The 13,308-nt window shown below is 46.9% G+C and overlaps 1 protein-coding gene across 16 annotated transcripts in view; it reads left to right on the top strand.

Annotated features, from left to right (window-relative positions):
* LOC144116354 (uncharacterized) overlaps window positions 1-13,308 on the top strand; it is a 109,894-nt gene that overhangs the window by 79,888 nt on the left and 16,698 nt on the right. For 11 of the 16 annotated variants that reach the window (XM_077651112.1, XM_077651123.1, XM_077651114.1 and 8 more), the window contains 3 exons: window positions 716-870; window positions 5,012-5,304; window positions 6,338-6,532. In XM_077651112.1, coding sequence (XP_077507238.1) covers window positions 716-870; window positions 5,012-5,304; window positions 6,338-6,532 — 643 coding nt within the window. Of the gene's footprint in view, window positions 1-715; window positions 871-5,011; window positions 5,305-6,304; window positions 6,533-13,308 lie in introns of all 16 variants that reach the window. The other 5 variants (XM_077651117.1, XM_077651110.1, XM_077651120.1 and 2 more) reach the window with 1 other exon arrangement.

The raw sequence follows: 13,308 nt of genomic DNA, 5'->3' as shown, positions 1-13,308 counted from the left end.
GCACTCCAAAAACTGTATGCTCATCACAGGTTGCTGCATCTCTCTTTGCGAGATGCAGCCTCCTCACAAGGCTTTACTGCATTTCGGCAATTTCAGTTCAACCTATGGATAATTGGAGCATTTCTTTTGCTCCCTTAATTAAAGTGAGTTAAGTTTTACTTCCCATCGTGTTATTTCCAGCTGCCATTCATGTGTCAAAAACTTGGGGGCCTTCTTAACCACATTCTGAAAGAAGAAAATGTGATAGCATTTGGGTTGCTGGCTATGGTGTCTACAATGAGTGTGTAATGTTCTTGCTATTTTCCCGCCAAAACTCCGGTTGGATCTGGTTCCATTGCCCTTATACGGTATGCATGAGTCATGACCTTCTAGAATGTTCCTTCCATTAGATTATTAATGTTGCTAATCCCATATGATATGAGGTTGCACACTGTTATGCTGTCTAATGAAGCAGCATACATTTCTGTGTGCCTCTTTTTTGCGTTGTTTAGCTAATCTGGTTTTGTTTAACTTCATTTGCAAAGGCCGTACATTACATTGAAAGAAAAAATAATAACCACAATGGTTGCTTATTTCAGAAGGCATTTTTTCTTCATATTTGTGTTTGAAAATTTTAATATTCACACACCTCTAGTAAAAACAATTCTCGCATGCTATTGGGCTGGAAACTGTATCTGTGGGCAAGTGGGATTAAGCACCATGTTGGTGGTTGCAGGTACTTCCCCCAGTGGGTCGTCAGCAGCAGGGTTGCTCTTGCCTGCACCCTGAATGTGACCGGCCGCCTGAGCAAGACATGGCTACTGCTCCACTGCTGGAGCCTCTTGAACTGGACTGGGCCGACTGCGAACGCCCCCGCACTGCACCTGCTCGGTCAGTTGCTCTCTTCCTCCGAGTGGAATCTCGCTTGTGGCTATGTGGTGCTCAAGCACAGACGGACCAAAAGAATGGTGGCCATTTGCTGCGGCTGGAGAGTTAACACTTAGAAGCATCCCAAATAGTGCCACAGTGTGCATGCATGTAGACTCAGTGCATTCGGCTCCATTGAGAGAATAGTGGGGGGGGCTGCATCTAGCAGAGTTCACACGGGTAAGTTCGCTGCGCAAGCTGCAGCCAATGGGAGGAAGTTCGAGAAGAGCAACATGGCTGGCACGGTCCCTACTGGTGGCTGCGGAAACAGCCATCTACCAGTGCAGTGGCGCATCGCTTAACTGCTGCGCCATTGCGCTGGTAGTGGTATGAGGACTCGCCGCCATCTATGAACGTTAAGTAGAGCGTGACCAAACCTGCATTTATGGGTTCAGCAAAACTGGTGCAGCATCTATGGGTGCAGCAAGTGCAGCAAAACCACCCACACAGTGCCACCACTGCCTCGTACTTTGCACTGCCCAGCATTGTGAATGTTCACCTTTTTTCTTCCTTCACTGCACTTTTACAGTGCTTGCTTTCTCAGCGGCCCACACGCTTTGCCTCACAACCCCTAGGTACTCGAAAGGTCGGCTTCTCTTTGCAGCTCACAGGACTGGTGATTATGACGAGGGTCGCTGGCCGCTGCGGCCGCTGGCCACTGTTCACATTGTGCGATTTCTATAGTCCTTCTGTTCATGATAGAAAAACTAGTTTTAGCTCATTAAAAATGGCGTTCGGCTGCTGTCCCAAAAGACGCGGGTTCGATCCCGGCCGCGGCGGTCGAATTTCGATGGAGGCGAAATTCTAGAGGCCCGTGTACTGTGCGATGTCAGTGCACGTTAAAGAACCCCAGGTGGTCGAAACTGCTGGAGCCCTTCACTACTACGTCTCTCATAGCCTGAGTCACTTTGGGACGTTAAACCCCCATAAACCATAAACAAAAAAGCATAGTTTATAAAACAGTATTCTTGTTCAATGTGCCTGCTTTCGTGCAGTGTTAAGGAAAAACTCCTGCTCACTCTTAAACAAAGTGTTGGTGAGTTGAGACACCATGGGTTCTTGAGCATCCGCAGGGACATCCCCGCAGGGGGCAGATGTTGAGCAGTGCGTCACCACAGACCCGAGCACCCGCGCTTAGCCTTGTGTGGTATCGCCGTGTCCGGGGAAAAGGGGATCCTGGTGGTTGTGCCGATGCCAAGCGTTTGGTCCTTTAAGGCCCCTTGGTGGTGGTGACACACCACTTTGGCCCCAGCTTCCTGTAGACGGCACCTCCGGCCTGACCCGACCAGGGGAAATTGGCAGTCTCCTTTTCCTGTCCTTCCCTTCATCTTCCACTTTCCTATCTTCTTTCTCACAACTTTATTGTCTCCTCCTCCCTTCCTTGTTTTTCCTTCTTTCCTGGTGGTTAGGGTTAACCTTGCGTGGTGAACCAACTTGAATTAAGGCATATTTGGCTATAGTTGCAGTGCACAGCTGGCATGGGCAGGACTTGCTTGCAAGTTCCTGTCCCGTCCCCGTGTTGGGCTCCGTGGTGGGCAGGTGCCACCATAGCCGCATAGCAAATTTTTTTTATGGATTCTTTTTCTTCAACAAAAGATTGCCCTCACTAATGAGTGCGGACTGATGTCACTGCGCAGTTCCTGCACAAAAAGAAATCTCACCCAGATACCACGTCGTCCGTAGTGAGGTAGCAGAAAAGCAAGCAAGAATCATCTCCCCTTTTCTAGTTCCTAAATCTCTCACAGAATCATTCGGCCTTAGCTATGAGGTCACAAAGCTGGCACATCCTCCAACATATCAACACTTGAAAGACATGAAAGAAATGAATACTACCTAACCCAATATTATATGCCCAAGTCAGCATGGCTTCATGCCGCATAGATCAACAGCATCCGCAGTCCTTGTCCTATCGCAAATGATAAATACTGCTCTCAACGATAATAAGATTGCCATAGTGGTGTATTTAGATATTAAAAAGGCATTTGATACGGTTAATCATACAATCCTTGTTGGTAAACTCAGTAAGTATGGCTTCCGAGGGAAAATGTTAGATTTTTTTAATAGTTACCTTACAAACCGCGTACAGCATGTTGTAATGAATAACGTGATTTCTGGGGCGCAGGTCGTGCTGACTGGGGTACCACAGGGCTCAGTTCTGGGACCAATGTTTTTCTCGCTTTATGTAAATGACCTCCCGTCTATACTAAAACATTCTCAAGCAGTGATGTACGCTGATGACACAGCTTTAATATTTATAGGAGACACAATCGATGAACTCAACAAAAAGATAAACGAAGAGATGGAAATGGTTCTTAACTGGTTTACTAACAACCACCTCTCCGTTAACATTCAGAAAACCAAATATACTTTGTTCCGCTCTAGGGGAAAAAAATTAAACTACCAAAATGTTGCTTTGTATTTAAATAACCAGCCAATACAAGAAGTAAGCAGTTTTAAATATCTTGGCGTATATCTTGATTCTGATATGCACTGGAAGATTCAAGTAAAGCAAGTTTGCTCAAAGCTGGCATATGGTTGCCATATTTTATTACAAGCGCGAGAATGCTTTAATTTCTCTATACTCCAAATACTCTACTTTGCTTTTATACAAAGCCAGCTAATCTACTGCATGGAGTCATGGGGTAACACATACCCCACATATCTCGAACCTGTAATCCGATTGCAGAAGAGAGCGATAAGAATAATTACTTATTCAAAATATACTGACTCTACTGAACCACTTTTTAAGTCCACCGGCATTCTACCTTTCCATTCCATGTATACATTAAAGATAGCCCAGACAATTCATAAAATACTACAGCTCAATGAACCGCTTCCCCACAGTATCTTTTAACTCCTAAAAGGGAGACTAGGGCTGCTAGTGCAAAACATTTCAATTTGCCCGCCTGTCACAATACTTACGGGCAAAGATTATTAGAATTCAATGGAGTTTTAATCTGGAATGGCATTCCTAATGAGGTTAAAACAGAAACAAATTTTGTACGATCCCTCAAAATGTTCCTGATGAATATGTGAAGTATATGGTATGAATTTTTTACTTTTTGTTTCGAAGAGAAATATGTTTTTTGTGAGCGTTTTGTTTGTATTCCTGTATTTTTTCTCCGCAAATCTTATAACGTTCTAATTTTCATTTTAGGAATAGAAATGTTCGTTTCCGCGTGCTGCAAATATATTGTATTGTGTTGTGTTGGACCCGAAACTAGCCCCTGGCTATGGGTCCAGTTATTATTGTACATATTGAATTGTGCTCAGTTTCATTTTCGAATAAAAAAAAACAAAAACAGCAAGCATCATGCCTTCAGGTTTGTGTGCTTAATTGCTTAATGGCCTTGTTTCATTGTACGTTACGGCACTAAAGTGCTGGGTTTCAGCACCAGAGTGTGAAAGCTTGGGGAGACACACAAAATGACATTGACACATACTGCAGCAACTGCCGTTTATTGCAGGAAAGCTACTTCCTTGCCAAGTGAGTAGTCGCACATAGTTTTGCGAGGCCTCAGAACAGAAACAACTTGAATAAGCAGTTTCTTCACTGCGTTCAGCACAGTGTTGTATACCATCCGCCTCTGTGGGAGGTGTGGGGTTTGATCCCCAGTGCCGCCGGGTACCCACCAGTGGTGCAGTGAGTACAAGCTTTCCCCTGGCCTGGTGCTCGGCTTCTTTGGGGTGCCTTGAGTAGATGAAAAAAGCCTTGTGCCATAGGGCTGCAGGTACCCTTTTTCCATAGAAAAGTGCATCAGCGTGGGTGGCACCAGCTGTTGTGCCATTCAGCAGCTAGCCACATTGAGCTTTAATGTATTGAAAGTTCAAAGGGTATGCTTTAGCTGCTAGGCAAATTGTGAGGCACTATTGTTGAGCCGGTGAAAATGACAGCGGTGTTTAGGGATCCATCAGGAGCATACAAGTGCACCTCAAGCATGTGTGAATATTCACGACAGTTTCTTGTTTTCCACTCTGTGTTATCCGTGCAGCGCAGTAGAATGCATGCATCGGTCTTTTGTTGATTGCAAAAGCACGGCTGGATTTCTCCTGGTCTACAGAGGCCAGCCTGCTCAGCATGGGGTTGCCCAACATGCGTGTGCAGGTTTGTGCGTCTGTCGGTACTCCGCTCCACCATGCGGCCCACGGTGTCTTCGCCGTGCTCCCCCAACAAAGGACAGGACGCTGCATCGGCAGCTGGGGCTGCCAAGGTTGCCGAGGCATCGTCCAGCCCCCTGTCGCCCACGTCATCAAGCCCAGTCTCGTCGAGTCCTCTCTCACCGAGCCCCCGAGCGTCCAGCCCCACCTCTCCTGCTGCGCTACTTCTGGACACGCTTCCTACGGGAGTTGATGCCTGCCGCCACGACCTGGCTGCTGCGCGGAGGCCCCCTCCTCCAGGTGAGTGCTGCTGTCTTGTTGGATCAGAAGAAAACTGGTGATATGTTTTGAAAATGGGGAGGTTCCAGTGCAACCATGCAAGTGATAGCTGTAGTGATAGCTGTACTTGATGCCTTGCAGCATCAATGCAGTCATGCACCAGCATGCTTCACATTGTGCACAAGTTGTTCCGGCAGTGCAAAGGGTGGATGCTGTACTGGGCAATCAGTAGGCACAAGGCGAGATTGCAGTGGCTGCTGTTATTGGTGGGATCTACCCTTTCACTTCAGTCTGTATATCATTTTGGTGCCTTGTGCTGCTGGGTTGGCAACAAGCCTCTGAGAGCTCGCATCGGCGCTGGCTGCTATGACTTGTCTGTTTTTCAGTATGTGGCAGTATTGTGGGGCTTATTTCACATGGAAACATTTTTCACTTTTTCTGGCTGCTTAAAAACAATGAGTACATCCAGAAGGTGGGATCAGCAGTATTGGCAAATCACGGCACTGCTTTGCGTACACTTTTGTCTGTTTTGTGAGACAAGTGTGGTGTAAACAGGTGACCCAGTCCTTGTCAGGCTACTTGAAAGCCCCACATTGTACAGGCTACTACCATTGTCATCAGCTTGGCCTGTATCATGGGGGACACACCAGTGAAAAACTGCGCAGACCTGTCAAGAGAAATACTGCAGCCACTTGCATGTGCAGCATGAGCTGGGTGCCAGTGATTAGCTGTACTTGTCAATTTTATTTTGACACTACAGTAAAAAAAAAAAGTGCTTTGATTGTTTCAAGACCAGATGTTTTTTTCTTTGCGTTATTTGATGAGGCACATTTTACTGCTCAGCATCGGAGCATTCATTGTGCTGCCATTGGCTTGCTATGAAACCAGTAGGTAGGTAGGAGGTCTGGTCTGACTGAGCGGCAGTGGGCAGCACTCTGCGTCAGTCCTCTAATGGTGCCTTGAAGGTCTATGCAGTTGGCTCGTGGATGTGCTGATTTGCCTTCTAAGGTTATACAAACAGATATGCTGGGTGGGTGGTGTGACTGTCACCCAGGAGGTGCAGAAGGCATCCGGTGGGCCCTGGGTGATGGTGGACGTCGTGCGGCAGTGCCGTCGCCGACCAGGCTGCGCGCTTCACCTTTGCTGCGTCGAGTGCGCCCAGAGCTGTGGCCTGAGCATCCCAACCTGTCTTGTTGGGCACGTGCAGCAGCTGACAATGAGGGTGATGACCGAAAGACACCTCCACCCAGTGAGTGGCCACACACTGTGTCATATGTATGCATGGGCTGCTTCTGCAGACACAAGGCCAATCAAGGCTACAAACTTGTTTTTGGACAGCTGTTTTTTCCACAGATGTGGTGTGTTGGTTCAGTTTGTAAATTTCTTTAGTAATGGGTGCTGATTGGTACTCATTGTCTCCGCTTGTAATGCTACTTCAATCATAGCTCACTATTTTTTGTTTAGTTGCTGAGCAATTTCAGATAAGATCAGTGCACTGGATGGCTGGTCAACATGTTGGATTTGCATAGTATTTTTGTACGTCATTGTCTGTCTTGAAAGGAGGAGCTTGCAGTTGTTTTTGTCCAGAAACATATTTTGAAGCAAGTACCGTATTTACGCGGGGAGGGGGGGGGGGGGGGATGCACGGCTTTTCATTTAGAGTGAACTTTTTTTCGGGGGGCGGCCAGCGAGGGGTGCGGGTCCGGGTGTTGACGTATACGCAGCAACATAAACTATACCTATATTGCACGTTATGACCTTTGTGGAGTTTTTTAAGTCACGCTGGCGAAATCCCCGCGTAATTTGCGCACCCCCTTCTTGGAGCCCTAATTTCTGAATAAAAAGTGCGCAAATTATGTGCATAAATACGGTATATTTTTGATCACGATGAGCTGGGCTCCCACGCTTGCATGCATTGCCGCTTTTACCACCTTTGCTTGCAAATGCTGGAAATATATTTGAGATTTGCATGAAAATTTAGAGTAAATCTGTGACTGCTTTAGAGTGCTCCCAATCATTCTTTTTAAAAAATTCCAAACTTTGTGTGCAGAAACTTTCTCTAGCTGCCGCAGTGGCTCAGGGGTTATGGTGCTCGGCTGCTACCCCAAAAGATGTGGGTTCGATCCAGGCCGCAGCAGTCGCATTTCGATGCAGGATAAGAGGCCCATGTACTGTGCGATGTCGGTACACGTTAAGAGCCCCAGGTGGTCGAAACTATTTGGAGTCCTCCACTATGGCACCCCTCATAGCCTGAGTTGCTTTGGGACGTTAAGCCCTCTGGACCATGGGATCTGGCAAAGAACACCAGGCCGACAACACCCAGCTGCAGACTGTCGCAAGCAGAGGACTTTGCAGGCAGCCCGTTGGCATCTTCAGGTTTTCACCAGACAGCTGCACTCTGTCCTTAAAGGGCTTTTTGAGTACGACGTCGAGGGGCTGAAGAGTGGCTCTGGTGGCATGATGACTAGGTCCATCCCAACTTCGCTAAGCGCACGCTTTACTGCTCCGGTCAGGTGACCGCGAAATGCGTCCAGGACCAGCATGCTCTAACGATGCAGCAGTGCACCGGCTTGCGATTCCACATCACACGGATCCATTCAATCATCATGGCCTCTTCCATGTACCCCTTTACATTAATGCGCACAATAATACCCGACGGCAAAGCTTCAAGCATTCAATATCCTGTCTGTAAATTGCAACAAACGGGCAAAAAAGCATGTAAATGTAAAGTTTGCCCAAAATAAGCGATGGCTTGCCTGGACGGCCGCAGGGCATGCTGGGTACTGACTTCCGGGTCGTTCGGCGTGATGAGTGTCATGCGTGTGTACTGTGCTTTGCTTGAAATGCAGAACTGACCAACTTGAATTTGGCTCTTCATGCGTTAATACGTGCGAATGAAGCCGTAAAAAAGGTCAGGATGCTGTACGTGCATTATTATGTCCGGGCTCGATGTTCTGTATTTGAATTAATGGCGAAAAAGTGTTGCAAGTGCGAACGTTTCTGCGTGCGTCGTCTGTTCACACAGAACGCTTCATTCACTGGCTAAAAAGTTCTCCTGTTGTTACTATTATCTTGCGGCTGTTACATTGATCTCTAATATATGTTAGGCTACATATTTCCGAGAGGCTTCACTCTACCAGGCGCTGAATATATGGACTACCAGCAAACGTAGCCTAGCATTACATACGAACGCACTGCTGCGCACATTGTAGCAAAGTGGCTGCGACGGCGAAGAGCTTGCATCATGCAAATCCTCGGAGTATTTGCAGTGCTTTTTCTACACCAGCCATGGGGGCCTAGTAGCTAGGGCGGTCGGCTACCGAATCTGAGGACCTGGGTTAAATTTGGGACGTGGCGGCCGCGTTTCGAAGGAGGCAAAGCGCGAAAGGCGCCCGTGTGCTGTGCGATAGAGCCCGTCTAAACTAATCCGGAGCCTTTCACTACGGTGTCCCTCATTGCTTCTAGACGTAGCACCATGCAATTTAGAATATTTTGTGATTTTGTAGCCTTTACAAAGCTTTCACGTACACTGCATCGGAGGGTTTCTTGCCACGCGGTAGCACCGGAGCTGTCGTTGCCTGCAAGCAAAGTTGACCGCGTTTTATTTGCTGCACTAAAATTGGCACATGCGGCATGTTGAGCTCCTCCCAAAAGTCTGTACTTAACAATGCTTCACAACCTTAGCAAATGTGCACAATCTGTTTTGGTGTCGATTAATGTTCTTGTCAGCTCAACTGCTTTTGTCAAATATTTGCTATGGCTATGGAAAATTACTGCATAAGCTGGCATGCTTAAAGGGGTTGGGACATCAAATTTTGAGGCTATAGTAAGCTTGTTATGGGCTTCCTCTGTATGTAAGGTCACCCACGGCGAAGTATTGGACGCAACAAGGGCTTAAAGTATATTTTAATTGAGATCCAAAGAGTCTCTAAGTGCTCTTTCTCACGACGGATGACCATCGCTAGCGCTATAGGTGATGACGTAGAGCCGTGGGAACGATATCAGTGAATAGCAGTGACACAGAACACAGTAACGTGACGTACTATGAACGGCGACGCGCGACATCGGCGAGGCGCTGCTTCGGCGACTCAGCTGTTGGTGTGCTGATCGGCATGTATGTCGTTACTCACGCACGAGCCGGCACCTCATATCAGCAACTGAGCGAAACCTTCGCGTCGATGAGACGATGACTCTCTTGTATGCACCTTCCCCGTAATACGAATAAGCGAAACGAGCGACAACATTTCATACGTTCACCCTTCGGCTCATCTGCAATACGAATAGGCCTGGCGAGTCCGCCAGGTTTGTATGTTCAATGTCAGTGATTGTGGATGGCGATTTCACAAGTTTTAGCAAATACAAATGGTCATTGAGCATAGTTTTGACAACAGCAACCTGAAATCAAGGATTGTTTACATCTTAGGACGCAAATACATCAAGCGGGAAGCGCCGCTGGTAGGCGGTGTGACCCAGTCTGTCGGTCAATGATGCAGGCGCCTGCGGCGGCAGCTAGCAGTCAATGGTGTCGCTTGAGGGCAACAATTTAAGCCATTTTGTTTATCTCAAATGGGTGCTGAATGTGTCTCTAGATAAACCAATTTAAATTCATGTAGTGGACGCATCGAAAAAAGCAAAAAAGCAGTTACAACAGGTGAGAAACGCCTGTCCTACGCGCTGTCAACAACCTGGCCATGAAGCATTCCCCAGGCTGGCGCTCGCATTCTTCGGCGATTCTTGCAAAGTTATCGCACTGCACAAACAAGTAAACCCGCAACCGGCGCAAAAGAGATGAGCTTGCTTAACCTAAGTAGAGCGCAGCTTGCAATTCTTGAGAACTAACCCGCAGTTGGTGCCTGTATACAGATGCAGATATGTAAACAAAAGTAACGCCGAGATGCAGTCGTCGTCATGGGCGCATTCCTGGAGGAGGTACGTACCCGTGCGGTTAATTCTGAACCCTGTACAATTGTCTGGAAGCATCCATTTAACGAATACATGGACTTTTTGCTCAACTAGCTACAGATATCACAATCAGCAGCCACGGGACCCTGAGCAGTCTCGCAGCGCGGCGCGAAGTGAAGACAGAGACGGCTAATGGTCGGTAGGAAAAGTGAGGCATCGTGTCGCTGTAATGTGACCAGGGTCTGCTACAGGCCACCGACACAGACATCCGCCGAGCATCGGCGTTGACATGGCAAAGCGAAATACAATGCAGAAACTGCATTGGCATACGCTGTATTGAGATCGGCCTAAGCGAGCCGCTTGGTTTCAGGACTCAGTGCCGTTCCTCGCTCGCTTGGCTTTTCTCAGCATATCGCAGCATCGACCAAGTTTGTCGGCACATGATTTTGAAAGGCGCTGCTATGCACAGCATGTGTACGAGAGCAGACGACACAGCAATGCGTGCGTCACAACTTTTGGGGCCCATGTGACCAGGGTTGCTGCACTTCCCTGATCGTGACGTCGCAGCACACCCCGGCGCTCAGAAACCGAAACCGAAATCGCTCAGTAAAATAATGAAATAAAAATTATTTACCGCACATATATGAATTGCGCAGCGTGTATCACGCGTCCTGGGGCAATACGCAACGTTTGAAGCAAAGAACACGCCAACCAAAAATTTGGTGTCTCCACCCCTGTAACAACTGCCTCTAGAAACTGAATTTCAGCTTGTCTGTAAGGCAAAAATGCAACTGCATGCAAAATGTGTTGCATTTTCAACACTACTGTATTCTTTCTGCCAGTCGGAATTGCACCGAGCATGCGCAGAGACTTTGTGACTGAACACCTCTACTAATGTGTGTCAAGGGCATGGGTAGGCAAGTGATATAGCAGCTATTCCAGCAGTGCGAGAGGTGCACCCATTTACTGAGGCTTTGGTACGTGCATAAGGACCTCACTCACACACAAAATTAACCACGCACAGTTACGCACTGCAATGCATTTCACGGCCTGCATGGTGGTGTGGGACATCACATGCCATTTACATATAACTGTAACCGTATAGCGTGGGGTGCGGGTCCGGGTGCTGACGTATACGCAGCAACATACACTATACCTATATTGCGCGTTATGACCTTTGTGGAGTTGTTTAAGTCGTGCTCGCGAAATCCCCGCGTAATTTGCGCACCCCCTTCTTTGAGCCCTAATTTCTGAATAAAAAGTGCGCAAATTATGCGCGTAAATACGGTAAATCAATGTGGCTTCCCATCAAGGCGCAGGACAGCCTGGAGCCATTTTGCTGTCATGTACTTAGTGCTCGGAGCCTAGTCAAAGAAGAACCACCAGCCAATGTATGGACAGATGTCCTGCTGTTGATGCATATCATATGTGCAGAAATGTGGAAATATAAAACTTATGCATTATATGCAAAGTGTTCAAGGTAAGGTAGGTAAGTAATAACACAAACAGCTAGGCAGAAGATTAGCTTGCCTTGTGTTTTTCTTAATGAAAACATCAAGTGAAAGCAAAGCATCAAAGCCAGCTGCACAGTTTCGCTACAGGCACCACAACATAAACAAAGCCGGGCACAAAGACAAAGCAGAAAGCAGACCGCAGCCAAAAGCAGAACTCTTCACATAGGCAGTTTTACTGCTGAACTGCAAAATGAGAATGTTCATTGGCTGTTAATTAGATACTCTTCTTGTCGTGTGGGTAATGCAGGTGGTATAACCTTTGGCTTGCAAAAACTTTAGCAGGCACATTTTATACAGCGCAGCATGTAATAAATGAGTTTAATGCAGATGTGAGTGACAAATAGTAAATTATAATAAATGACATGCTAGAGCGTAAAACAATCATGCTTCGGCTTTTCCAGCACACACAAGCTTAATCCGAGTTTTCAGCATTTTCTACAAGTTTCTTTGACTAATCGTGTGCACGAAAGGCATTCCGATATAGTTTTAGTTTGGCATGAGCACTGCGGCATAGCTTGTATGTTAACTGACTTTAGTAAACCGTCCCTAAGACACTGGTGATACGAAAAAAGACTGGGATGTCGGGGAACACAATGTGTCCCCTGGCCTTTTAAAACTACCAATTTTATAGCATGTTTATTACTCTTTACCCTTATGGATAATTGACCCAACGACCACCAAACCGGCCTCTGCCGTCCGTGCAGCAGCATTTAGCACTTCTTGAAATCACCGAAGTCCCTCTCAATTATTAAGACAACCATTCAGTGCAATATTCCTATATTCAAGCATGCAATGCATCACATGTAAGCTAGAGACGCAGACATTTATCTACTTCACATGAATGTTCAGCACCTAGACAGTTTTCAAATGATGCTTCGCTGCGCAGCGACAGTTCAGTATTATAACATTTGTCTCAGATGCCAATTCTCCTGCGTGTTGTACAATGAAAGGTGAAAAACAGCTAGCCTATGTTGGCTGCTGTATATTTTTTTAAGTTCAGTTAACCTGAACTGAAGCTTCTCATAACATTAATGCCTCAGAGTATGAAAAGAATGGTGGTGAATAATTCTTATCACTTTGTAATGCGATCACTTTGTCTGTCACCCTCCCTCTCCGCACACAGGAATGAAGAAGCATAACTGCAACATTCGGGTCTACGCAAACAGGGAACTTATAATAAGGCAGAACGTAACAGCTCGCTTATAATTTTTCCTACCTGCTGTGTGCACATCTCGACTGGTCTGCAACGGGACCCCGCCATGGCCGGTGTCGCCGTTTCGGCAGCTGATGGTTGCGATCGCATCGGCCTGAATGTTAGCGCTGAATTCGAGCAACTCTCATGCAACTTGTTACAAAATGCACCATCTAGCCCAACAAAAAGTTCTTCTAAACCAACTCTCATGCAACACCACAGATTACCGCGGAATAAATTGTTCTGTCCTTTAACATCTTGTCAAGCTCTAGCGATGGACGCCAAATAGCACATATCTGCACACCTACGACTGCACGGTTCTGCCGCCGTCATGCGAGACCAGCTGTGGTTGAAGTTGTCGAGACAGAAATTGGTGCTCCTCAAGGAGAGAAAATAGCCTACTTTCATACTTCATTT

Source organism: Amblyomma americanum, chromosome 1 (assembly GCF_052857255.1).
Source record: "Amblyomma americanum isolate KBUSLIRL-KWMA chromosome 1, ASM5285725v1, whole genome shotgun sequence".
NCBI classification, from domain to species: domain Eukaryota; kingdom Metazoa; phylum Arthropoda; class Arachnida; order Ixodida; family Ixodidae; genus Amblyomma; species Amblyomma americanum.
The sequence above is the reverse complement of the archived record's forward strand: the minus strand, read 5'-3'. Positions and strand labels throughout refer to the sequence as shown.